General features: G+C 34.9%; 5 protein-coding genes and 1 long non-coding RNA gene across 10 annotated transcripts; 4 read left to right on the top strand and 2 right to left on the bottom strand.

The window, feature by feature from the left end:
* Positions 1–19: 19 nt before the first annotated feature.
* Positions 20–1,037, top strand: LOC106317679 (protein BOLA2-like). 2 transcript variants are annotated; one of them, XM_013755460.1, is made up of 3 exons: positions 20–126; positions 324–346; positions 670–1,037. In XM_013755460.1, exons 1-3 carry the CDS (start codon positions 64–66, stop codon positions 878–880), a joined length of 297 nt encoding a protein of 98 aa, XP_013610914.1. In that variant the 5' UTR covers positions 20–63; the 3' UTR covers positions 881–1,037. The 2 variants fall into 2 exon arrangements, with proteins under 2 accessions (XP_013610914.1, XP_013610913.1); XM_013755459.1 differs by having other exon boundaries at positions 22–126; positions 291–346.
* A 35-nt stretch (positions 1,038–1,072) lies between these two features.
* Positions 1,073–8,115, bottom strand: LOC106317678 (mediator-associated protein 2-like). The gene is made up of 5 exons (XM_013755458.1): positions 8,069–8,115; positions 1,738–1,778; positions 1,581–1,613; positions 1,426–1,509; positions 1,073–1,323 (listed from the first exon to the last, which is right to left on the bottom strand). The coding sequence occupies exons 1-5, from the start codon at positions 8,113–8,115 to the stop codon at positions 1,115–1,117; spliced, it is 414 nt and encodes a 137-aa protein (XP_013610912.1). The 3' UTR covers positions 1,073–1,114.
* On the top strand, positions 2,244–5,484 carry LOC106317681. 4 transcript variants are annotated; one of them, XR_001265197.1, is made up of 5 exons: positions 2,244–3,491; positions 4,254–4,362; positions 4,511–4,652; positions 4,717–4,867; positions 4,930–5,222. It is a non-coding gene; the product is annotated as an uncharacterized LOC106317681 (long non-coding RNA). The 4 variants fall into 4 exon arrangements; XR_001265199.1 differs by lacking the exons at positions 4,254–4,362; positions 4,930–5,222 and adding an exon at positions 5,257–5,484; XR_001265198.1 differs by lacking the exon at positions 4,254–4,362 and having other exon boundaries at positions 4,938–5,222.
* A 2,173-nt stretch (positions 8,116–10,288) lies between the features above and the next one.
* LOC106317675 (50S ribosomal protein L15-like) lies at positions 10,289–11,726 on the top strand. Its single transcript, XM_013755455.1, has 4 exons — positions 10,289–10,783; positions 10,973–11,056; positions 11,138–11,227; positions 11,311–11,726. Exons 1-4 carry the CDS (start codon positions 10,379–10,381, stop codon positions 11,575–11,577), a joined length of 846 nt encoding a protein of 281 aa, XP_013610909.1. The 5' UTR covers positions 10,289–10,378; the 3' UTR covers positions 11,578–11,726.
* A 205-nt stretch (positions 11,727–11,931) lies between these two features.
* On the top strand, positions 11,932–13,026 carry LOC106314188. Its single transcript, XM_013752110.1, has 2 exons — positions 11,932–12,063; positions 12,445–13,026. The coding sequence occupies exons 1-2, from the start codon at positions 11,932–11,934 to the stop codon at positions 13,024–13,026; spliced, it is 714 nt and encodes a 237-aa protein (XP_013607564.1).
* Positions 13,027–13,760: 734 nt separating this feature from the next.
* Positions 13,761–14,380, bottom strand: LOC106317680 (protein IDA-LIKE 2). The gene has a single exon (XM_013755461.1). It carries the CDS (start codon positions 14,293–14,295, stop codon positions 14,023–14,025), a length of 273 nt encoding a protein of 90 aa, XP_013610915.1. The 5' UTR covers positions 14,296–14,380; the 3' UTR covers positions 13,761–14,022.
* Positions 14,381–27,180: the final 12,800 nt, after the last annotated feature.

Raw genomic sequence — 27,180 nt, 5'->3', positions numbered from 1 at the left:
GGATTCTCACACCAAGGGACAAATGCTTTTGCAAACTCTGCATAACATTTACGCAGAGAGAAGATGGGTGTGACCAAGGAGCAAGTCGAAGCTTCTTTGACTTCCAAACTCAATCCTGTTCATCTTGTAAGTCAATCAATACCTGCTGCTACTTGTCTGTTTATGGTTACTGTATATTGTCTAGAACTACAAGTAACAGAAAATTTTATAACTTTGATCCTTTGAATTTTGTGAAACATCTGATCATTACTAAGTTTATCTTTCTGATTTTTCTATGTACATATTATCACTCACTGCCTTTGTTTTTCTTTCGTCTATACAAGGAAGTCATTGACACATCTGGAGGGTAAAGTTCATAAACCAAACCATCAACTTCAATAATTAGCAATCTTTTTCTCCAGTTTCTCAAATCTTATAAACTTAGTTTTTTTTTTCTAGTATGGTTCAAACATATTGTCTAGTGTGATGTGGATCTTCTATCTCATCGTATAAGCCTTTTGTTGTTTTTTATCTTTTTTTGGCATCAATCGGCTTTACCGCTCAATTTTTTGTAAATTTACAACTCTGTTTCATTTTAATGATAATTAACATACTTATAAAAAAAAAAAAAAATTAGCAATCTTTTTCTCCAGTTTCTCAAATCTTATAAACTTAGTTTTTTTTTTCTAGCTGCGGCTCGAGTTTTGCTGTTGAGATAGTCTCGGAAGAGTTTGAAGGGAAGAGATTGCTAGAGAGGCACCGCATGGTGAACGCTGCTCTTGAAGAAGAGATGAAAGAGATCCATGCTCTCTCTATAAAGAAAGCTCAGGCTCCACAGCAATGGAATCCAACTCCAGAAGACTCTTCAACAACAGCAACAAATCCAACCACAGATGCTTGACATAAAAAAAACAACAACAAACCTTATCTTACAAAGATAAAAAGCTATTGACTTTAACCTTATGCCAAGGTAACTAAAGAAGCTTGTACTTAATATAAAAAGCATCTACTGCTGAATAAGTTATGAATTCGAATACAATACTGGTTTGCTTATTGTCTACATAAAACCACCAAACAAAATCGAATATATTTACTTGTCAGACTTCACTTTCTTGTTGGACTTACCAAACCTATCTCAAGAGCCTGAGCCTAGATGTTTGCTTGAGGAGGGCTCAGACTTCTTTCTTTTACGTCGGCTACTTTGAGCAGGGTTAGAGTTTGTAAGAGAGGAGCTCGTCGCTGCTCCTCGTACAAGCTTCTGCTGAGTTTCGACCGTCATTGTCTCAAGCAGCTCTTTCGGTTTAGGGAAACGAACTAACGAACCTCGCCGTGAAATCTTCCCAACTGCCACAAAAAAAAAACACATAAGAATCATTACAAAACTGAACACAACTAAGACATAGAGAGACCAGACACAACTCTTATGTAAGCAAATGTGAAAAGTACCTATTGTGGATTCTTGTTGAGAAGGTATGATCACAGTTGCATCAGCATCTTGAGAAGCAGAACTAACAAACTCAACCTCTTTACCTAATCAAAATCAAAGAAGATGGTTACAAAAAAACCAAAGGCAAAAGAGCAAAGCTATGATGATTCCTAACCAGATAAATCCTCGAAACCTCCCAAGATTCCATCTTTATCTAACCTAACCTAAGAGCATCATTATCAAGGGTACTCCAAAAAACAGTTTCTTCACTTTTTAGTTAAAAATTAAGAAACAGTTTTTTATATTCTCCTAAGAATCCCGTTCAAAAACACCCTGGATAATGATGCTCTTAAGATCCTTTCCCTCGATATCTCTGGAAACTGAAAAAGAAACATTATCATTTTGCTCATTATCTTAGATAGGTCTCTTAGGATATTATGATTAAAAAAAAAAATACAATATAAAAAACAGTTTTTTATATTCTTCTAAAAACCCCGTCCTAAGAAACTCTGGATATATAATGATTATTGGGGGTTCTTATAGTGGGGTTTTTAGCTAAATATAAGAACTCGTTTCTTAACTTTTAACTAAAAAAGTTAAAAATCGGCTCTTAAAACTTTTATTTAAGAACCGGTTCTTAGCTTTTTTTAGTTAAAAGTTAAGAGACGAGTTCTTATATTCCGTTAAGAACTCTATCGTAAAAACTTCCAATAATCATGGTCTAAAAATCCTTTTCCTCAATCTCTGGAAACTGAAAAAGAAACATTATCATTTTGGAGCATGATTAAAGCTGGTATTTTAGATAGGTCTCTTAGGATATTATGATTTTTAAAAAAAATACAATTAACACAAGGGACGTCTCTTGATTAGGCGATGCAAGAACTGTGTCTTAGCATACACGTGTCGCTCTCTCTTGTCTTCCTCTCTCGGTCTCTATCTCTTCATCTTGTGTCTGCTCTAAGCCATTGATCGGATCTCCGTTTGATGCTTGATTGATTTAGAATCGATGTTTGATTGATTTAGAATCGGGTCAGATGAGGGATTGGTGATCCGGGAGCACTCGGGGCTTACTTTAGAGGAGGTCAGAGAAGAAGTTCTTCTTCTCCGAGGATCCAAGAGTGTTGGAGGCGGCGTGTGCGTTGTCGGGGTTTGGGTTTCCTTGGAATAAGCTTGGGAGGTTGTATAAAGAGGAAAGATCTGTTTTTTTTTTTTTTTGGCAGAGTGGGGATGAGATTGGTTTGGTGCTGGGTAGGTTGAATGGTTTGGGGTTTAGTACTGTGGCTGAGGCTGGTGTTTGTTTAGCGTTTCCGAGTGTTCTGCGTTGTTTGTTTGTTAAGCTGAGGAGTTTGGTTCAGAGGATGTTGTTGAAGAGAATGTGGAGTCTTGGTATGCCTTTGGTAGGAAAGTTAGGGTGTTTTACGATTTGGGGTTTGAGAGTGAGGAGATGTGGGAGTTGATGGGTAGAAACAGATCATTGTTTATGGAATGTTCAGAAGAAGCTCTTGTGAACAAGACTGATTATTTTTGTAGATTTGGTATTGGGAAAGAGGAAGCTGCTCTTTTGATTCTACGAAATCCTGATGTTATGAGTTTTGATTTAGAGAAGCCTGTGATCTCAATTAAAGGAGTGCTGGATTGAGTGAGGACGAAGTGGATGCTCTTTCTCTGAAGCACCTCTCACGTTTTTGTTAGAAACAAGATGAAGAATCTGGTTTATTTATTGGCTTATTTTCATTCAGTTGCATATTTTGTTTTATTTATTGGCTTATTTTGGGGGTTGTTAGTGTTGCATTGAGTTTTATTATTTGATCGTGCACTATCTCTCCACTTATCTGGTTTTGGTATTAATGTCCTCAAATTAACAGTCATGCTTCTGTTTCTTGTTCTTGTTTGTTGTTATTTTCTGTCTTGTGTTGTGTTTAATACAAAAGCTTAATTTCTGTGTTGTGTTTATTCAGAATATAGCTGCTGGCAAACAGGAAGAAGGTACGCTCATCACTAGGCAAACTCGCATACTCGAAGGTAGAACTAGAAGATGATGGTTCAGTTTCTGAAGTGGACAAGGACATCAGTCTATTGAAGCACGGTCAGTCTCATCTCTTTTGTTCTCTTTGATGTAAATGATGAGACAGGTGTGTGATTGTTCAGTTGCTAGTTGTGTAAAGCAGTATCTAGGATAGCTTAAAGAACGGGAAAATCAGTAGGTTGACGGTTTGGTTAGCTGAATTGTTGAGTCCAATGTTTATCTTCTCATCACAATGTTTCATAATTTTTTTTTAAGAACCCCTAATTTAAAAACTCCCATTGGAACACAAAATTTAAGGGTCTCTTAACTACAGTTCTTAACTACCAAATCTTACAATACTAAAAGGGGAATATGGTGAGCAGAGAGAGTGTCCACATCAGCATGGAAATTCCAACCAATGAAAAAGTGTTATTCTACCACGTCACTATAGTTGCTTTCTCAACTAAAAAATCAAAACTAGGCTTTCGTGTGGTTTCAAAAAATTAACTCTTCGTCTTCTTCGCCTCTCCATTCACGTTGGCGTAACTCTCCACTTTTCACATCCTTTGAACCTCATTTGAAACGTCACCTTTCCACATTCATGAATCATAATGCTCATTATTAGTTGCAACAATAATGGCTATTCAACTCTTGTCCTTCTATAAGTTTTAGGGCTTCATATACCTCTTCTCCAAATCTCTTCGCTGAGACTAATTCTCCACCTCAAAATAATCATCAATTGAGAAGGGAGTGGAAATCAATTGCGATTTACAATCTCAAACTCGATGGTTTTCATATACTACCTTTGAAACTTAACAAAATGGTTTTTTTTTTCCGGATAAGAATCAAGCGTTTCTTTTTCCGGGGTAGTACCACGAGAATAGAGACTCAGTTTAATTTAACGGCTTCAAATTGCTGAAGATGCAGCCTGAGGTCTGGTGAACCTTATTCGGTAATGATCTTCTTGCTAAGCCAATACCCATATTATAATTTTGTTACAGTTTAGGTTATCTCTGTTCCTCAAGCCTGCTATTTTTCTTATGTTGGCATATTTGTTTTGAGTTGCCCTGTTTTCCTGAGATGTATATTGTTGTCTAAAGGAGAACATTTCACGGATGCGGTTGGGAGTCCATTCTCCATTTCGGCTGAAGTTCTGACCAAGGATTACGATCCATAACCACTTATTTGGAGCACGGGTGCGATGATTTAAATGCTACTCTGGCTCCAGCTTTGGTTTGTGAGGTAAGGTTGTGACAAAATTTTATGTTTTTGGTGGTTTTCTCATGTTTGTTATTAATCTAAACAGAAACGTAAGAAGAAATCTTTGAGTGCGGTTTGGGAGGGTACACTTGATTAATCATCAGATCTTAGGCCACAAGTGTTTGAATGGCTAATATCTTATAAGAAAGATGCTCGAGAGAGACCCAAGCGAAGTCTTGTTGCTCAACAAATCTTGCGTAAGTAGAATCATGAACTCCATAGTTTAAGAAGATATGTAACTTAAGCTTGGTTTATTTAGTTTTTCAGGTCTTCCATGAATGCACCAGATACACCGTCAAGAGTCGCTTGAAGAATTTTTCAGCAATAGACAAGCAAACATGATCAATGTTGCTGAATCAATTTTAGAATAGATCTATAACCGTCTATGATGAACCTAAGTAACACGAACCAAATTATCAAATTTAGAACTGTGAAGTTTTTTTGGATTAGGTTTTGATATTGGAGTTTTAATCAGTGTTTCATCTAAAGTCTTGTTTTTGTGAAAAACAGGTGTTTGATCTAAAGTTATTTATTTTTATTTTGGATCGATTAGGTTATGATATTGAAATTTTCATTGGTTAAACAGGGAACTGAAGCCACATGAGTTTGTTTAATATTTGTTGGCGTGTTTGAAGAGTGGGCCAGCGGAATTAGATGAATGTGGAAATGCAGAGCTATGGGTTGGGAATTATAGTGAGTAAACGCATATTTAACCAGTCTCATATCTTCTTAACTATTGTTTTCAACTATTAACAAAGAACATAATGAGGTTTTGGAGTAACCACAAGTCATTCAACGAAATGAATTTGCTATATATTTTTTATTTATAAATGTGAACGTAGGGCCAAATTAATTTCTTCCGGAATGCTATATTTTAGCTGCTAAGCTAAGATCAAACAAAGATTTAATCTCCAACATGTCGATGAGATGTTTAAGAATCAGCTTATATAGTTATGAATTAACCACTGGAGGCTATATATTTTGAGATAGCCATAGTATCACATAAAATATATTTACACTTTGAATAGTTACGTTTTTAATTTTGTGTGATTTCCTAGCCAACTTTTGCTTTTTCTCTGTAATTTCTTGGCCAACTTATGTCTTAAATTTGTTCAAAATTTTAAACAATCATATTTAAATTAAAAAAAAATTCACTTAAAAATTAAATTAAAAACATACAAATTTGTGCCCCGTGGTGTGAACCACCGAAACAAATCAATCATAATTACTTTTTTCTTCATCAGATCATTCTTGGGATTGTGAAATCCCGTGACCAACTCTATATTATTCGATTAGTATGATATTATCCACTTTAGGCCTAATTGGCTGGCCCGCATGTATTTACTTTTAAGCTCATTCCCAAAAGGTCTCGTACTAATTAGAGTTAGACATTTCTTTATATATTAGACACTCCTTGTATAAACTTCCAGTGTAGGACTTGGATTGACATCTCTCATTCTCCCTCTCAAGCTAAGGACCACACACCTTGTGTCCTAACTCTAGCGAATCATCTCGGTGTCTTGTCGCATCTTCGACATTCGACACCCTTAGTCGCAAAGTTACTTTGAGTTGCTTTGAGGATGTTCTTTCCCACAATTCCGGGATCTTCTAACTAATCTCAGCCGAACTTCTCTTTCCACTTTGAAGGGTCTCATTCCTACTTGAAGGGTATTTTGGTCTTCTGTTCCGCATGGATTTACTTTTGGGCTCTTTCCCAAAATACCTCGTACTAATTAGAGTTGGACATTTCTTTATATATTAAACTCTCTCTGTCTAATTCTCCAATGTGGGACTTAGTTTGTTTATATCACAATCAATCATAATTACATAATACAGAAAATATATGTTTAACTATCTCCAAAAAATGTATGTTTAACTATGTCCAAAAAATCTGTCAAAACTTACATGTCAGAACTTTGTGGCTTGTGGTGTGTACCACCGAAAAAAATCAATCATATAGTATTAAACTAAAAAAAATATATACTTTTATGGTTTTTGATTTATGTTCAGTAAATCCCATTACAAATCATCATGTACTTTAATGCAGTATCTAAATATGAAACGTTCTTATTAAAATCTCCTACAGATTTTACCCTTTTAAATAAAAAATCCTTATTTATTAAAATAATACTAAAAATGGTAATATTGAAAATAAACTATAGTTTCAAAAAATTATAGGTTTATTGAATCATTGTTATTTGTCATCAAACTTTACAGATTTAAGTATTCAAAATGAGTCAAAAATTTTATTCAAAATGATTACACATTTATGAAATGTATATATATATGTGTATTTCTGGATATTTATATATGTATGTATATGAAATGAAATGAATGTTATTAACCTATTTTCAAATAATAGTTTTAAAATCAAATCAGATGATATATAAAAAATATATGATACATAAAACTAACAGAAAATATTAAAATTTTATTAAATATAGAGTATTTGAACTTTTAATAAAGAGTCAAACATGATTACCAAAAGATTAATAGAAACTTGGGTAACTCTGTTTACATCTAAAATATATATTAAAATATAAGTTAATGACATGCCAAACAAAAAATTTATAATCTTTCAAACTATTCATTTTTATTTGTCAAATACTATATCAAAACAAAGAAATGATATAATAAAACCTTACATTTAAGTTTGACTTTAAAATATATAAGTTCTAAAGATAACAAACCGCGGTAAAACCTAAGTATTACTAAAAACTCATTAAGAGCTCCAAATGGGTTTGTAGGATTAATGATGTTCTTATACTATATAGAGTAATAATAGACTTTTAGAGTCTGACTGGTTTCCCCGCTACCACCCGCAAACGCAGCTTTTGCGGTTAGTAGCGGTTGACAGTGTTTCGAAACAATCATACAAACCGATACAAATCGCTTCAAACCGCTCCGAACTTCTTAAAATCAAAAGCTGGTTCCAGCTAGCGTTTGCGGTTGCGGGAGGATAATTTTTTTTTCTTTTTTTTCCAAAACCATATAAATACAAAAATAAAAATATTCAATAAAATTTTAAATTAGAATTATAAAAATACTATAATATATCTATTGTATTTTAATTAATATTATAAAATTTTAAAATAAAAATATTTTCTATAATTTTAAAATTTTAAAACTATAACTTTCTACATATAATTTTCATATTTATTATAATATTATGATTTTTGATATTCTTATAATTATATAAAATTTAAATATTGTTAATTTATTATTTAACTGCTGCTATATTTGGTAGTTAACCAGTCATAAGATCCCGCAAACGCACCAATTTCTAACCGCAGAATCAGTCGTACAAATCTCTTAAAACCGCTATAAACTGCAACCACCAGCATCCACAAAACTCCCGCAAGACCAGTCAGGTCGTTAGAGAACATATATTCATTAACGTTACATGACTTGAAGGGAACTGGATTAGCCAACGAACCCGTGACATCGAAGTCAACTAGAGATTGTAAGTTATTGACTTCGAAATCTTCTGAAGGTTTGTAATAATCCATTCTCACCTCTTCTCTCTCACAACTTGAGAAACAGAGAAGCTCAGACGCGACGCTGAACCCTTTAAACCCTTCTCGTATTACATAAAACGACGTCGTTTCAAACTCAATTGGTTCGCAAGAATAAATACGGCTATTTGACTAACCCGGGAGAAAAATTTATCGAGTGCGCCTAATTTGGTACATGGAGCGTTTGGGCTGAGATGATTGGACCTTAAACAGACCTTTTAAATGATGATGAACCAAGAAGTCCAATGATGGCAAGTTCAATCATAGAACCATAAACATTAAACTGTAAATAATTCCGGAAGATGCAATCATAATTAAAAAAAAAACAATTTGTAAACAAAAATAATATTAAACTTTAAAACCGCAGATAAAAATTTAGTCAATCTTTAAAATTTTAATTCAATTTGCAAGTGCAAAAAAAAAAATTTTAACATTTTTTATGTTCATTTTTTTTTTAACTTTTCTACTTTAAATGGAAAACAAATTCAAGTTTAGACGCATGCAATCTCAAGTTCAACAAAACAACAGACAAAGTTTTGCTAAACATTATCGAGTCAAACACCCAATATTAAAAGTGAAATGATTGGTCTTTTGAATTTCTACAACAAACAATCTATGCAAATAACTCCATGTGTCCCTCAAAGGTGATAGCACAACATACCACAGCCTAGCAAGCAATAAGCTCTGCAACAAGACATGATGATGATCTCTGCAACAAGACATGATGATGATCGGAACATTGAGCTCAGTTCCCTTAGCAACGTGCTCTCCACAATTTTGTTATCACCTAAATAATCCGTAAAAAATGACTAACCGAGTGACAAATAAAGCAACTTCTCCAAAAATAGTTTTAAAGAACAATAGACATAGTAAAAATGAGATATTTGATATATACGAAATAAGAGATTGTCATTATTCAGATACCAAGTCAAAAGTTGTCTAATAATTAAGGTTGATTTGTGAAAAACACTTTAATTTTCTGTTTAATTTGGTGTCTAAAATATAAAATTGTTTTTGTTGAAATTATGGATATATAAAACTATAGTTCCTTTAAAATTTAATTTAAATATTAAAATTAGATAAAGGAGAAAAAACGAAAATATAGGATTTCTTACAATTTTTTACTTCATCAAGTATTCTTAAAAGCATAAAAGATTACCGAGTATAACGTGAAATTAAAATCACATATGGTTGAACAAAAAAATCCCAGCTCCAGCTATTCGTCGTTTTAAAATTTATATTTATTTTAATCACTTGGTTCTGATGATGCATTCAAATTTAAAGATGTTGATTCGTAGAAAAATATATATAACAAGTCTCACGACTTGATTTTCAATAGTCAAAATCTATTGCGATCAGAAAAAAACTCATTCAAACCAATATGGATTCTATAACTTTTCAAATTAATATGGATCTAACAATTAACACGTCTCGGTGGATTACGATAAACCCATTAGTTTATTGATTATAGTTGGTTCTTTTGATTTAAAACATTGTCCTAATTAATAAGGAAAATCTGAAAATCATAAAAGTTCAGCATTTGTTAGAATATAATCTTTATGCACATTTCATTATAAATATAAATATTCTTACACACCTTCTTTCACAGAGTCTTTTACATTATCATTCATGTTTTTTTTAAACAATGGGTGTACTTGTTTGGTTGGATTAGAGTAAAATTAATAGAATAAAAATGTTTCACTTTTATTTACTCTATTTTTTTTACCAGTGGAAATAGGAGAAAAATAGTTACTCCATTTTGTTCCAATTTTTTTGTCTTTTCATTGTTCGAGCGTAAATCTTTTACCCTCTTATTTAAAATTGAACTTCGAATAAATAATATAAATAAATAAAATATTTTATATATGTTTATTTTACTCCCATTTTATAGTTTCCATTGTTTCCTTTCCTCTATTTTACTTTATGTTTTTCAATCTAAAATGTTTTTGCAATGTTTTACATTGAAGTTTTAGAAATAATGGAAACTAAATATGAAAAGATTTCACTTAACCGGACAAATCTATTGAATCGGTTTTACTTTATGCCCCTAGACAATTTGAGCTGGGCCATAAGTAAATCTTTTAAATAATAATGAACGAAGAAGCCCAATGTTATCCTGAAAATGATTCAGAATCGCTCAACTGAAATCTCATAAACCCTAAAACCCCAAATCGAAATCTGCAAACGAAGAAGATGATTCGAAGAAGAATCTCTTCGATCATTTCAACATCTCTCATCAATTCATCGATTCACCACACCTCCAAACCCAGATTCGTCACCTCTTCGCCGCTTCTCCAATGCCGTCGATCTCCGATCGTTACTCAGACTCCTACACTGGCGAGCAGAGTTTCGGCGTTTCAGGGGATTAGGGCGTACAGTTTACTGAGCTTGAACGATCTGAGAGACAATGTGCCGAGGAAGCTCAAGACGAGGAAAGGAAGAGGTATTGGGTCGGGTAAAGGTAAAACTGCGGGAAGAGGTCACAAGGGGCAGAAGGCGAGAGGGACGATGAAGTTTGGTTTCGAAGGTGGCCAGACTCCTTTACGACGTCGTTTACCTAAACGTGGCTTCAAGAACAAGTTTAAGCTTCATTTTCAGGTTAAAAAAAAAAAAGCTTTGGTTATCGAAATTTATGGTTTTGTTGGTTCGGAGGACTTAATGATTATAGGATTGTGGTGGGTTTGTTAGAATAGGCCGAGTATGAGAATCTAAATCATAAAGGTCACTCTTTTAGCTGCTTGTGAATTTTAGCAACTAAAGATGTATATGGTTGTTGTGTGATGCAAGCCTGTTGGTCTTGGAAAGATCGCTAAACTCATAAACGCTGGGCAGATTGATTCCCACGAGTTGATCACTATGAAGACGCTCAAGGTTTGGTCACAGCACTCCTCGCTCTTTGATTCAGTCACACATGTGTCTGTTTCTTACCAAACGATTAACGCTGATATGCAGGATGTGGGAGCCATAGGGAAGCAAATAGAAGACGGAGTAAGACTAATGGGTCGTGGTGCTGATGAGATTAAATGGCCACTTCATTTTGAGGTTACCATTTGAATTACACTAGTCATTGCTATCAGTCTTTGGACTACCTCTAGTTTAATTGGAAATGGCATGTTTAATTACAGGTTTCGAGAGTGACTGTTAGGGCCAAAGAAGTGGTGGAAGCAGCAGGAGGATCAGTGAGGAGGGTGTATTACAACAAACTGGGCTTGAGGGCATTGCTTAAACCGGAATGGTTTGAGAAGAAAGGAAGGCTATTGCCAAAAGCGGCGAGACCACCTCCTAAACAACAAGATAGGGTCGATAGCATCGGACGTCTTCCCGCTCCGAACAAACCCATCCCGTTTTTTTCAGCTGAGGAAAACAAAGTTGAGTCTCCTGTTGAATCATGATTTTCTGTTAAGTTCTTAACGTTTAGTGTCTCATTTTGAGTTCTTTGTGTCTTTCTTGGTCATGCTCTTACAAGAAAAATTGAGCATAGCGGATTTCTGTTGGACCAAATAATGTCAGTGTCGTTTAAAAAATTACTTGGTCATAAGCTCGTTAGCATCTTTACTTGTCGATGATTTAGAACGTCTATATAAACGAGATGCATGTATGCAGCAACTGTTGTTGTCCGTGATAAATTATGATTGACATTTCAAAAAGATATTATTGGTTACAAACTTACAATCAAATGAACACAACTAAGACTACACGGAATATCTGAATGCCTCAATAACTTTGCTTCCTGGTCTGGCCTTCATATGAACACAACTAAGACCGAGCTCTTCACCTCTAGAGTGGACCAAGCTGAATCAGCGGCTATTGCTAGCTACGAATTCTTTTCGGGTCAATTCCCTATAAGGTATCTCGGTCTCCCTCTCATGAGCAGGAAGGTAAAGATCTCTGAATATGCACCCTTGATGCTTAAGATCACCTCGAAACTTCAATCATGGACTTCTAAGATTTTCTCCTTCGCTGGAAGGCTGCAACTACTCAGGACTGTGATCTTTGGTTTAGTCTCCTTTTGGCTTTCTGCATTCATCCTCCCCAAAGGTTGTATTAAGAGTATTGAGACCCTTTGCTCCCAGTTCCTTTGGTCTGGAAACCTAGAGAAGTGAGGTGTAGCAAAGATAGCTTGGCAAAAAGTATGTCTTCCCAAACAGGAAGGAGGTCTTGGCTTTAGGAGCTTCTCGGTTTGGAATCAAGTACTCTGCCTAAAGTTCATTTGGTTGCTATTGTCTAAATCCCCATCTCTTTGGGTGGACTGGCACTAGAGTATTCACTTAAATAATAAGTCTTTCTGGATCATCCAAGCTTCACCAACAGATTCTTGGGCCTGGAAAAAGTTACTAGACCTCCGACCCCTCGCGCTTCAATTCTGTCAATCCAAACTGGGTAATGGAAGCACTGCAAGTTTTTGGCTCGATGTCTGGACGCCGTTTGGCCAGTTAATTGAGTATATTGGCCCTTCTGGTCCGAGAGCTTTGATGATCAAAAAGGAGGCGGTTATTGCTGATGCAATTAGAGATGATGCTTGGAACCTTCCGCATCCTAGAGCCCAAAAGGAAGTTGATCTTCATTCTTATCTCACAACTATTACCTTGCCTTTAGCTACTGATATAATAGATGAATATGAATGGATTGCTGCTGATTGTCCATCTCGTAGTTTCAGGTCATCTTCGACGAGGGAGATGCTGAGGCCGAGGGAGGAGACTAAAGATTGGGTAGACGTCGTCTGGTTCAAAGGAGGAATTCCTAAACATGCATTCACAATGTGGGTTGCAAACTACGACAGGCTGCCCACAAGGTCGAGGCGTACCAATAGCACCTACTTGCCCTTTCTGCGCTCGCTATGATGAAACCAGAGATCATCTTATGCTTTCCTGCGAGTACAGCTATGAAGTTTGGTCTGGGGTGCTGAGAAGATGCCAACCCCCGCCATCAATGATTACCTCCTGGTCGGAGCTTCTCTCTTGGATATGGTCCTCCCCTTCAAAGAAGCTTACTCTATTGAGGAAAATCGCAGTTCAAACGGTTATCTTTCATCTATAGAAACAGAGGAACAATCTTATACACAATCAAGCGTCTTTATCGACTGCAACTGTTTTCCATGGTATAGACAGAGAGGTGCGAAATATCATCTCAGCTAGGAGACTAAGGAAGCCATTGGAAGACCTCATGCAAATGTGGCTGAGATAGGCTCTTTTGTTTATTAAAATTCTCTTTGATCCATCTTTTTTTTATTTTATTTTTTGCCAAGATGGTTTCAGAACTAAGATCTTTCTTGTAAAATCTTTTGATCATTTATATATGATATTTACAGTTTAGCAAAAAAAAACTTACAATCAAATAAATAAATAGAACCCAAAAAAGTCGATCATATATCTCAATCCCAATCTGCATCGAACTTTTTAGCAAAGTTACAAATATCAGTTCTCTTCATCAAAGATGAAAGATTTGGACAGTTTTCCACAAACACAGAGTAGTCTTTGTCAAAGTCATTTTCGGACTAATTGTATACTTTGATGTTTTAACTTGAGTTGATCGTAATAACAAGAACAAGGGTATGTATATTATTAAAAAGACCACACGCTATTATACTTTAATGCATGCAACATTACAAATACGAGTCATCCAAAAACAGAATTACAACTTCTAGTTACAGATTAACCATAGATAAGAGATTATATCTGTTTTGCCTCGTTGACAAGAATCAAACCAAAACTCCATTTTCTTGGCATCACAAACCAAAAATAAAAAACCCCATTTACACAAGAAACTATACTATATAAAAAATAGAGAAATAATTAAAAGAAAATAAAAAGGAATTCATGATGACCTTTAAAAGCTTTTCACGGAGAAGATCGATCACAACTAAGTAAACCAATATCATTGTGTTTTTTAGAGGGACCAGAAGCTGGAATTGGGAAGTGACGTGGTAAGAATCCCAAAAACTGTTGAGACGAAGATGAAACGACGTGGTGAACTTCTTTGTGTGATTTAGAGTTGAAGACGTTGTTCTTACTTGTTCTTGCTCCATTGCATAATCCAAGAAGAAGAAAAAGAAAAATTGTTTTTGCATATAATAAGAAATGGTTTCTTGATCTGCGGTTTTGAAAGGACATTGTTGAAGAGAGGTTTCTTGTGTAAGGGTTGGTGGTGAAGTGGTTTTAATATATGTGAAAGGACTTTGTATTTTGTTTGTTGTTGATGGGACAAAAGGAGATTGGTGAATGAATTTGTTGAAAGCAAGAAATATGGGCAGATAGATATTGAGAGAGAGAATCTGACTAAGAGGTTGTTCTTTACTGTACTTAATTACTTCTGATATTTTTATAATCGGTTTTTGAATAAATCACGAACCACGCAAGTAGTTGTAGACTTGTTGTCAGGTACATTTGGTCTACACGCCGAAGTTCTGTTTGGGGTTAGTTTTTTTAGACAAGGATTCTAACTGTTTGAGCGGTACGAATCAAGCGGAACAATTGGATATCAAACAGATTACGTAGAAGAGATGCAGATTAAGTGGAAGAGATAAAATTTTCAATAGTAAAAACCGTTCAAATAAATAGATTATATATTTAACTAATAAAAAGTATAAGAAAATCCAAAACACAAATGATATAAAGACAATACTTGTATACATTACAATTTTTTATTTTTTTATCATATAATATGAGTTTACATACAAATATTATAATCAAAAACTACATGAAGATAGAAGGAAATAAAAATAGACAATTCTTTGTATTGTTGAATTAAGTAAATAAATTAAAATAGAATTTAGAAAATAAAATAAAATTTCTTTTAGAATTAAATATTTGTAATAAAATTATTTAATGGTTAAAACGGGTAAAAATGGTTCATGTTTAATTTAAAATTATAAAATTTAAAAAGTTATTTATTCTTTCATAATTAAACTTAATTATTCTAGAAATTAGTTATTGTATCTATTAAGATATTTTACAATTAAATAAAATATATTAGATAAAATTGTAGGTTATTTTAAAATATTGTACAGATATATATATATATATATATCATTTTATTCAGTACATAAATATGATATATATATTATTTAATTTGATTGAAGTATATAAAAGTTAGAAATCAAAGTCGAAATACAATCAATTGATACCTATATACTATAAACATATTAAAATGGAAAACATAATTATTAGATAGCAAACTGTATGTAATAACTATGATATCTTAAAAGCTACATTAATTTTAACAAATGTAAATTACTTATTATTATGTTAAAAATAGTTTAAAAAAATAAAAGGCAGGAGGTCTGCTTAAAATACTTCAAATCTGTGGTGATGGTAGTGTAGAGCGTAGACAAGGATTACTATTTGTATATTTGAACAGCTAGTAGAACAAAAATATTTTATTATTTTCTGAGATGAACCGTTTTTTGATTATGGATGGGAATAAAAAAAGCAGTTCACCTGCTTTACTGGACGTCATGTTGTTCTCCTGCCATTCCATTCATACAGTAAGAGCACTTTTATCGTGGATTCTAGAGTTGTTCTAAACTTAAGAAAAAAAAAACAAAATTACTAGAGTGTGTGCACAAAAGTTATGTTTTTAGAGGTTTTAAAAAACTACTTAAAACTTTAGTAACAAATGTCAATCAAGTAGAATGAAATAGATGTTTTGATTAGTTTTAAAAAATAAAATGTAATTAAGTTACTATAATATTAACTTTTTTTTCTTTTAGAAACTTTCACATTTTCCAACTAATGGAGCCTGCTCTAATTGTAGACATTAAGTTTTTTTTTAACAACTGACATTTGGGTTTAAAACCTAGTATTACTTTTGTCGCAGTAAAAAAGAAGAAGCAGAGCATACATTTTTATGACCTGATCAAGCTGTTTCATCAACATTACTCCTCATCAAGTTGATAGACAAGCACCAAATTTTAGCAAAAAAAAGAGTTCATAGACAAACACGTAAGAATTCGAATCACCTCCATATTCGTAACACGGAAATTCAAAACTTGAAGAGGTGATGTGATGTGCGCATGGTTTGCCTCCTTAGGCCTGTCGCTATTATGAGAAAGTTATTTGAAATTATGAAACATCCCATCCATTTTTCTTACATCATCAACAATACTACCGTAATGTTTACAACAATGATAGTTTACAAAAAAAAAAAAATGTTTACAACAATGTACGGTAAGTTTAGAAACTGTTATACATTTGTCATAATATACATCTAAATAGTCGTATAGTGGGATTGAGAAAAGACGTTTTTACGGCACAATAATGTGTTTTTTCACTTGTGAATAGTTGCTTAGGAAATATTCTCTTTTCTGCATATGAACTACTTGAGTTATTATATATGGACAAAAGTAACATCGTAAACTTAAAGCTAGAGTGCTTTGGGGAGGATTATATCCTAACTCTCTTGTTTAGTAAAATTATTGATTAAATCAGTAAAAAAACTAAAAAGAGTAAAATTGAGTTTGTAAAATTGTAGAGATTGTTGAAACAGGTTAAGAAAAAAACTGAATATTGTTGGTCGATTCTTGATCACGTGTTTCGTTATTTATATCAATAAGTTTGTTTTCCTTAAAGCAGCTCTTTCGTTCTTTGTAATTATCGATATCATAATTGACAAACAAAAATTATAACAAAGAAAGCTAGATTCATTTGTTGCAACAAATGCATATGTTAAATGTATGATTTCATCCCTTTATGTTCAACGAAAAAGAAAGAACGGAGAGAATGGGCAAAGAGAAATAATAATTTAAAGTGACATCATAAGGTAAGGCCTTTTGTATGTTATGTCAAGACTAGAAGCTTTTTTTTTTCCCGTCAAGGTTTTTTTTCTTTAATATTGCATAATAAAGAAACAAAAGCCCGAACCCAACAGAACTGGATCCGGGCCCAGCAATATTTTACAAACCAAAGCCCACAAACAGTCGGACATCCATTCAAACAGAAAACGGGCCTGCAGCCCACAACACTCAACTCGAAATCGGCGGCCCAGACTTCCCCTTTTGGCCGACGCGTCAAGGAGCCGGGACGCGTGTTGAAATCTCATCATCAGCACGCCACGCGTCAACCGATGCCTCATCCTGACCGTCACCTACGCGAAAAACCGCCTGAGCACCACCGACACCCTCGTTACGCCGGAGCTCGAAACCGGTGAGCCTCCAACGTAACCACTTTTCTTCAGCTTTCAGAACTCTCTGCGGAGAGCATCCTCGATCTCATCGCGATCTCATCCGTCTTACGAGAGCCGCGACCCACAGCAACACATACATCACACGCTATACCCGACCACCACTTCTCACCACTAGAGCCGGCGACGCAAGGCTGTGTAAGCCTTCACCCCCCGGAGACAAAACCGAGGAGACGTTGCTGAAGAAGCCAACCACCTCCCGGAGACTTGAGCCGGCGACGACGGAGCTTTAGTAGCCTCCACCTCCCGGAGAAGAACTTCACCACGCTTCACCTCCACACGACCGCGCCTTCACTCCAATAGTCCAGCCACCGTTGATGACGGTTCGCTCCTCGAGCTATCGTCTCCGGATGAGAGTCAATCAGAGCTCGGGCAAAACGAATCAGGAAGAGGATGACGAGAGAACAACAAGGATACGGACTGTTTTAACGGAAGGGAAAACCAAGAGGTTCCGGCGACGGCACGCGCGCCTACGCGCCGGCCGCTCACCGGAACCAGATCTACTTTGAGACTCGAAGCTTTATAAAGTTAATATTATCATAATTATATTAAATGTATTAGATTTTTTGTTTGAGGGAGAATATGATAGGCCCCGGTCTAAATATAGTGACCGATTATAACCATGTCACAGCATAACAACTATTCAAACTTTATTGCAAAATCTTCCTCAATCTAAGCTACTTGAAATGCATATATTTTTACTATATTTTGTATAGACACGTATGGAAACAGTGAATATATCATATCATACGTATAAAAACAGTGAATATATCAATCACCGTTCTTGCTATATATTAGTCCTTTATTTAAATAATGTCAATAGAGTTAGTGAAATTTATTCAATTCAACATTTTCCTTACACTTGCACGGTGTAATTACTTTTCGTTTACCCTTGTAAGAAGACATCGATAAATAGAAATATTGTGGTACAATAAGAAAGATTAATGGGTAAAGTACTTACAAGTAAAACTATCTTAGAGCATGATTAGTGATAGTTTCTATAGAAAATTACCTCAAACAAATTTGACCCAAAAAGAAAAAAAGTACCTCAAACAAATATTAGTAGAATAAGATAAAGCAAGAAAGAGAAAATGAAATGGTGAGATACATCTCGTGATAAAAAATACGTTGAACAATTGGGAAGAGCTGATTTCTACAGGTGTTTTCTTCCCATTGATGATATTAATTGTTCAGCATTTAAATTTAAACAGATAAATAAATTATAGTCATATATTAATATAAATGTTTAAAGAATTGTGCCCAAGAGACTTGACCTTTGATGATGCTCTGGGCATCAGCAGCGGAAGCTACTTTCTCAATCTCTCAAAAATAAATATAATAGTGCTTTAGTTACATAATCAATTTTTCTTTTAGTTATTAGATAAATTGACCATTAAATGTTGACACCTGTCACATAGTCTCTTCGAGCTCTAAAATAATTTCTTCACTAAGAATCATCTCTCTCCTCTGTTTTTGCATTTATTAGACTATTTTACCAGTGAGAGATTGTGTAAAAACATCCACTGCGGATGGTTTTAGGTTGTTTCTCAGAACCCTACAATCACGTCTTTAATAAGTTCATAACTTATTTAATTATTTGTTATGCATAAAAATGACCACTATACAGCTCCTATAAGGTAGAAGAACAAAAGGTAAACTAAAATGGAAGAGTCGTAGTAATGTTGGTAACAACAGTTGAAATCTAAAGTTGTACTAAGTCCCATACCTTTCTACTATTTCAAACACTGACAAACTACGTCTTAGCTACTACGCCTATCACAAATCTAGCAATCGTACTTCTCCATTATTTCACGCAAACGCGAAAACTGACTGACAATTCTTTTTTTTTTGAAAAAGAACTGACTGACAATTCTTGCTAATCCCTAAATTGGTTGTACAGGTTTATAGTGAAGTATAGTAATGGACCCATTGATTCATATAATGTAGTGTCATATATACAGTATCAGCTAAATACTAGTGGTATTTGGGGTGTGCTTAGTAACATATTAATTATTATGTACATGGACATATTAGCAAAATTCTTTTTGTTCCACGAAAATACAAGTTATAGGTTTTTAACACATTTTAAAAATAAATTTAGAATATCAAATATAATCTTTTTAATACCATATTTTTTATTAAAAAAATTATTTCAATAGTAGTTGTTTTAACTAATACCGTAAAAAGGTAAACAAGTTAAAATTGTATTTGTTACAAAAAAGGTTAAAATTGTATTAAAACATAACTTTTTTCTTTGTGAAAAGTATAAAAATCTCAAAACTCAAGAGTATAATATATATACACGTGTGATCGTGATAGTGTGCGCGAAAAGATCTGTGAAGAAATGAAATTAAGTTACATTATTGACTACGTGTATGGTGTACGGAACGGTCGGGGGCAAAGGTTGTGAGAGGCATGACTCATGAGTCGAATCACGAGTCACGACTCATAAAAACTGTGTATACCGAACATACACAGTACAAGATACATCAAATATGTAGTTGAAATTGTTTCCTTCCAATTTCAGTAAAACAACTTGGATCATAAGTTGACAGAAATATTGAAGTGACAAATTAAATAATAAATTGACTCATGCACAGTGGCGGATCTAGAACTGCATTTAACCGGCGGCACATAAACTTTTTTCAATATATTTTAAAGTTAGATGGGGACACTGGCTTTGATTAACTTTAATTGCTTAAAAAAATTTAAGAATGAGACCGGGGCACTTGACCCCGCACGTCCCTTACTGCGTACGCTCATGCATATTCGTGTGTGGAAGGGCAGAAGACACTGACAACTTGGTGAGCTAACTTGTTCGTTAGCTACCTTTTGATTTTCAGATGAATTAATGTTTACGTCTTTTCCATACAATCGCAGTTAATACAGTTTATTATTAAACTCTCATCTACCGGTGAATTTCCTTTGTTTTCGTCGTCACGTAATAGTTTTGTCATAACATAACACAATAAATGTGCTTGGTTGGAATATCCTGGTTATTGACCAATGACTTTTGACCCCAAAAAAAAAAAAAAAAACATTGACCAATGACCACTACAATAGAAACTGATCGCACAGCAAATAGCTTATAGTAATATGAGATATTGTTGGATTCACTCCCTAGGGGCTAGGGTGAACTTATAGGTTCACCAACCAATAGAATTTCGTTATTTCAAATTCGATATCTTTTAAAAATCGAAACAAAATATTGTAAAAATATTATGTTTTAAAAAAAAAAGTAGTTACAGAAAAAAAAATTAAAAAAAAAAATATATTTTTAACGTTGTCAGCAAAACACTAAATCCTAATCCATAAACCCTTGGGTAACCCGTAAACCATTGGATAAATCTTAAACTCTAAATAAAAAACACTAAAACCCTAAACCCTAAATCCTAATCCTGAACTCTAAATCCTTGAGTGTTTTAGTGTTTAGTGATTTTGATTTATAGTTTAGGATTTATCATAGAGTTTAGGGTTTACGCAAAGTTTAGGGCTTAGGATTAATGGTTTATGGATTAGGATTTAGGGTTTAATGTTATGCTGACAACGTTAAAAATATGTTTTTTTGTAATTACTACTATTTTTTTACTTTTTTTTTTTACCTTTAAATTTTAAAAACATAATATAATTTGACAATATTCTTTTTTTAAAAGATATCGAATATAAAATAAAACAATTTTATTGGTTGGTAAACCTAAAGGTTCAATTCAGGAGTTGAAAGAATAAGTCTACTAATATTTGTCTACCTGTTTAGTAATGGTTCAATTCATTATTAAACGATGTATACTATTGTTTGTCAGCAATTTTTATACAGGATTCAATGTCGAATAGAGGGAGAGAGAAATGTACTAGATGCTTAGATATTGTTTACTTGGATATTACATATGCATATATATATATATATAATATACAAAATGTAATTGTATGCCCACTTACAGGATGATAGATATTTGTTACTCACTTTTTTGATGTCGAGAAAGAAAGAATGATAGCCAAATAGGCCATGGCTAAATTATAGGCTAATAGGCCCGTTTAGAAACAAAGTATTGAAGCCCATCGACTTTATTTCCCCAGGTATTGTTTACGTAAAAATTATGATTTTATTCTCAAGAAAACATGCTACTTGCTCAAATTCTGAAGAATCAAAGTTCATTAGAACGGTAATTGGTATGTCACGGTTCAACGCATGCAGGCTGTGCTAGTGTTGATGATCATTACACTAGTAAAAATCCACCGCATAGCCATTACAACACAGTGGCTATAGATCCGAAATCCGTGGCTATAAAAAAAAGAGCCACACTTTTGGAAAGGAAAATTACTGTGGCTATAGCTTCGTGGCTGGAATAAAGACGTGGTTTATCGTGGCTATTAGCCATGCTTTTACCACGCTTCTTTTTCGTGGCTTAAATAGCCACGATAATAACATCTTAAACGTTGCTACTTTTAGTGGCTATTATAGCCACAACTTAACCACTAATTTAAAGTGGCTTTATAGCCACGATTTTGCCACTACGTTTCCGTGGCTATAAGAAGCCACAGTTTGTTTTTTATTCACGTGGTATTCTTTAGCAACGTTAGAACCATTTTTGTAAATGGTTTTCTTCTTTGTTCGGTTTCAATTTGCCAATTTGAACAATTTTTATTTCCATTCAAATATTAAAACATTGCACATTTTATAAAAACAGAAGTTGCATATATATATATAAAAGAGTAGGTTCAACATTACAAAAACATAGATAATTATACAAGGTAGAAGAGTTTTAAAGAGTCTAAGAAAAGACATAGTTAAAGAGTCTAAGAAGACTCTACCAAAAGATCAGCTAGAGTTTGATGAACCTTGTTACAAAAGAGAAGACATGAACCTAGTTAAGGCTGAGTAGTTGGGGCTTGAGGCTGAGCATAAGCTTGTTCAGTAGGTGCTTGTTGGGGACGAAGCGTTTGGAGGAGTTGATTGATCGCATCTCTTGTTGATGCAAAGTCCTGCTTCATCTCGGACACATCCTGCTTCACCTCAGCCACGTCCTGCCTCACACTTTGGAGGCTTGTCTCAAGACCTCCCACACGCATCTCCAGCTCCAGGTTGCGGGCAAGACCATTAGGGACGCGTGAAGAAGGTGCTTGCTCCCTGTATTGGGCACTGTCGAGTCCATAAACATGTCCCCTCTTACCCTTAGCATTCTGTTGAACATAACATAAAATAATTTTAATAAACTCAGGTGGCTGTCAAGACTGTAAATAAACAGAACATAGCATAAGACATTGTAAACCACATTCTTAAGCAGCTCTAAGTCATATCTAATTCCACATACAAATCAGAACATAAAACAATTGAAACCTACTGTTTCTTTTTCAGGGCCGTGTCTATGTCACAATAAATAAACTATAAGCTCAAGTCTTTTTAACACAAACATAACATGTTCTCTACTATTTTTGTGTATGAAAGATACCTTTAGATAAGCTTTGTTTAACTTGAGGCGAGAAGGAGTAGATGATGCACTTGGACTCCCGGGTGATCCTTCAGTGTTAGAGAGCTGTGTGGCTTCCATCTCGGCTTGAGTAACCATCTCTTCAGCACGATAGTCCACAAAAGTCCCATCTGGTCGGGTGTGTGTCGCCCTGACTAGATCAGTGAATGATGGCCGTTCATTAGTACCAGACGCCACCATCTGCAAAAAAGGAAAATAAGTACAGGCGATTAGAAAAAAGAACAGTATTTAAAAGTATAGACATGGAAAGATACCATGTTATACTCAATCCTTACAAAAGACCTAGGTCCTGCATTATGCTTGTGGCAACCTTTACCCACAGTCATCGACTGATTGTCGCCGTACCCGTGGATAAGGAATAAAACATGCTTGATCACAATTACCTGCTCGTGGTACAATAACATCATAGTTTCAAATCATCGCTTTTCATGAATAATCAAATCCCAAACAAATAAATATATATATATATATATTTTTCATTTACCTAGTAATACAAAGGGATCATATTTTGCATATTGTCTTCGTGGTGAGACATCAACAAGACCAAATGGATGTATTCTCATACCGCGATTTTTTGTGGTGTCAAACCATGAACATTTGAAAACCATGACTTTCAGGCCAACATCACCATGATAATCCACCATCATGATCTCTTGTACGAGGCCATAGTAATCTGTCTCATTGGTTCCAGGCACACATACATCATAATGTTGAGTTCTCTTATTCTGACCGTGGTTATGAGTGTGAAAAGTGTATCCACGTGTGTGGTATATTGGTCAAGACCTATAACTACGCCTAGGACCTTGTATAAAATCCAACATCCACATAAGAAATGTGTAAAACTGGTTAATCTGTAATACAATAACATTGTTACAAAATACAAATTTAATTAAAAAAATTGTGAAACTTTATAATACAAAACAATAACTCACATAGTCTTTGCACCAATCAGCAAATTTGGTGTCTTTCGCTTTTTGCATTGCAGCTGGAGTAATATCAGGAACATTTAACGTCATATATTCTTCAAACATCTTGCACACAACAAAATCATAATTATGTAACTAGAAATATGTATTTATATTATATTTTTCATAATATTAAATTACCTTTCATATGGAGCGAATGTTTCACAGTTGAGCATCATAAATGTCTGAAGAACAGTGTTATTTTCATCATTCAACCAACCAGTTGAGTATTGACCACTAATTCTCCCTTCATGGTAAAACAAGGGTGGTACATCCGTATAATTGTATAAGAAACGAATATCACTCGGACCTTCTGGAATGCTTATGATTTCAGGATGCCCAAAAAAATTTGAGGAAGCATTTGAAATCTCCTCATTTATCCATTGTGCAACTATCGAACCTGCAATGCGTGCTTTGTTTTTGACCATCTTCTTCAAATGGTACATGTATCTTTCAAATACATACATCCACCTGAAATGGACAGGACCACCTAAGGCTACCTCATCTGGGAGGTGCACAAGAAGATGTTCCATAACATCGAAGAACGATGGAGGAAATATCTTTTCCAAGTTACAAAGCTTCACACCTATATTTGCCTTTAAAAAGACAACATCTGACTCTTTCAAAATCTTCGAAGAGATATCTCGGAAGAAGAGGGAAATATCTGTAAACAAAACATTAAAGTTAATTATAGCATCAATTATAGTAAATCATAAAATGATACAAACAAATAAATACCTCTAATCGCTGTGTGAACATTTTTGGGAAGGAGTTCAGCGAACGCAAATGAATATAGTTGTTCCATTATGACATGACAATCATAACTTTTCAGTCCATGTAGCTTTAAATTGCTTTCGTCAATAAATCGACTAAATTTGAGGGCGTATCCATCGGGAAATTTTATATCATTTTTCAACCACAGAAGGAATGCTCGTTTTCCCGCATTTGGCAGCCTGAATATTGGCACGGGCATCGTTCCATCCTCTTTCATCTCTAAATCCCGCCTTTTGCATAGTCCTGGAAGATCCAATCTGCTTTTGATGTTGTCTTTCGTCTTTCCAGGAGCATTTAACACCGTGTTCGTCAGATTATCGAAGAAATTTTTCTCAATATGCATGAAATCAAGACTATGCCGAAGAAGATGATTTTCCCAACACGGTAACTCCCAGAAGATACTCTTTTTAACTCCATATCCAGATATTGTCTTGGATGGGTTATCATGTCCATTCCCTCTACATTCCACAGATTTTGATAAAGCTTTTATATTGTTTATCCTTTCACGCAATATTTCTTCTCCGGTCAACCACGGTGGAGGAGGATCTAAAACTGTTTTTCCCCGTCTAAATGCTTGAGTGTTTTTCCGGTAAGGATGATCTACATCTAAAAACCTTCTGTGGCAATCAAACCAACTATGTTTCCTTCCGTTAGACAACCAGAATGCACCAGTCTCATCTTGGCAATATGGGCACGCCAACCGACCATGAGTCGTCCAACCTGAGAGCATTCCATAAGCTGGAAAATCGCTTATCGTCCACATCAAAATTGCTCGCATTTTGAATCTTTCTTTCATTGAAATATCATATGCCTCCACACCATCCCTCCATAACATCTGTAATTCTTCAATCAATGGCGGCCCAGGAATTAACACCGAAAGGTAAAAGAATTCTCTTTTCATACACATTCCCGGAGGCAAATTGTATGAAGTTACAATAACGGGCCAAAGGGAATCTGCTTCGCCCTTCATATCAATCGGATTAAACCCATATGTTGATAAGCATAGATAAATATTCTGGCTTTCAGTAGCAAATCCATGATATACCTCATTAAAGTGTTTCCACACTATGGCATCAGATGGTGATGCATTTCGTCTTCCGGAGTCACATGTTCCTTATGCCACCGCATATTGGAAGTTGTCTCCTCGAGTTGGTATAGACGTTTCAGACGATCTGCAATAGGCATGTAAAACATTCTCTGCTTTGGCTTGTTTTTTCCTTTTCCATTGTTCGGATAGTAGCGATCTTCTCCACAAAACCTACAACTAACCAACTTCGCATCTTCTTTCCAAAATAGCATACAATTCTTCACGCAAATATCAATCTTCTGTACGGGCAACCCAAGCCCTCGTGTCAGTTTCTTTGTCTCGTAATATGTTGCTGGAGCATTATTCGGCTGCGGAAGAGACAACTAAGTTATTCCGCCAAATTATAATCCGTCTTCACTTTCATCATCTGCGAGGCAAGAGATAACTGAGTTATTCCGTCTGCACACCCTTGGTAGAGAGGTTGACTGGCTGCTTCAAATGCTTTAAAAACACTATCACGATATGGCTCTACTACGTCCGTCTCTGCTATAGGTTCCGGTATGTATGGTGGCGTAATGTTCGCTTATACTTCTGGATTACCCTGGTAGTAATCTTCATGAGCATTCCAAGTAGGATTCTCCCACATTTTCTCTTCACCCATTGATTGATTCACTCTAGAACTCTCACCAACAGTGTAGAATTTCTCTCCGTGACTCGTCCAGACATAATAATTTCCCTTAAAACCGTATAAGAACAGATGTCTTGAGACAACTTTTGCATCTCGTTGCTTCACATTTTTGCATCGAGCACACGGACAAAATAACGTTTGCCGTTCCTCGTAATCTGCTTGACTACACGCAAATTAAAGAAATGCGTTAATGCCTCCTAGAAACACTTATGAAACGGAATTACTCTCAGGATCAATCCTTTGATTCATTCACTCCCTTGAATCAAAGTAGAAAGACATAGTTTTGTTTAGAAAGTTTGGTTGAAGAACAAAAGTTCTTAATGTTTCACACGGGGAGAGTATATATTTTAGAATTAGCCACAGTTTAGCCACGAAATGTCCGTGGCATTTTTAAAAATATCACTGCCAAACGAATCTTTCTCTGCTGCGAAGTGCATAAAATTAATATTGCCACGACACAGCCATGATAAAAGCGTGGCTATGCACACTATTGCACATAACAATGTCGTTTTGATGTCGACACAAAAAAAAATCTGGCCATGACTGTTTAAAGTGGCAAATTCGTGGCTATTAGACTTGCCACGAAAAACTTTGTGGCTATAGTAGCCACGGTTGTTTTTCGTGACTAGTTCGTGGCCTAATTTTAGGTTTACCGTGGCTATGTTGTTTCGTGCCTAAAACGTGGTGGGTTCGTGGCTTTTTCTTTATAGCCACGGTTTTGTAGTGCACTACCGTGGCTAAGCGATAGATTTTTACTAGTATTATGCAAATATACACGAGTTGAATTGTAACATACCGCTTATTTCAGCTAAGCTATATAACAATGCGTTTAGATTGCTAATGTTGGTTCTGCAATGGAAAAGTTCAATGGGGGGGGG

The sequence above is a fragment of the Brassica oleracea genome, chromosome C9 (assembly GCF_000695525.1).
Source record: "Brassica oleracea var. oleracea cultivar TO1000 chromosome C9, BOL, whole genome shotgun sequence".
NCBI classification, from domain to species: domain Eukaryota; kingdom Viridiplantae; phylum Streptophyta; class Magnoliopsida; order Brassicales; family Brassicaceae; genus Brassica; species Brassica oleracea.
This window is presented reverse-complemented; position numbering and strand designations above follow the sequence as displayed.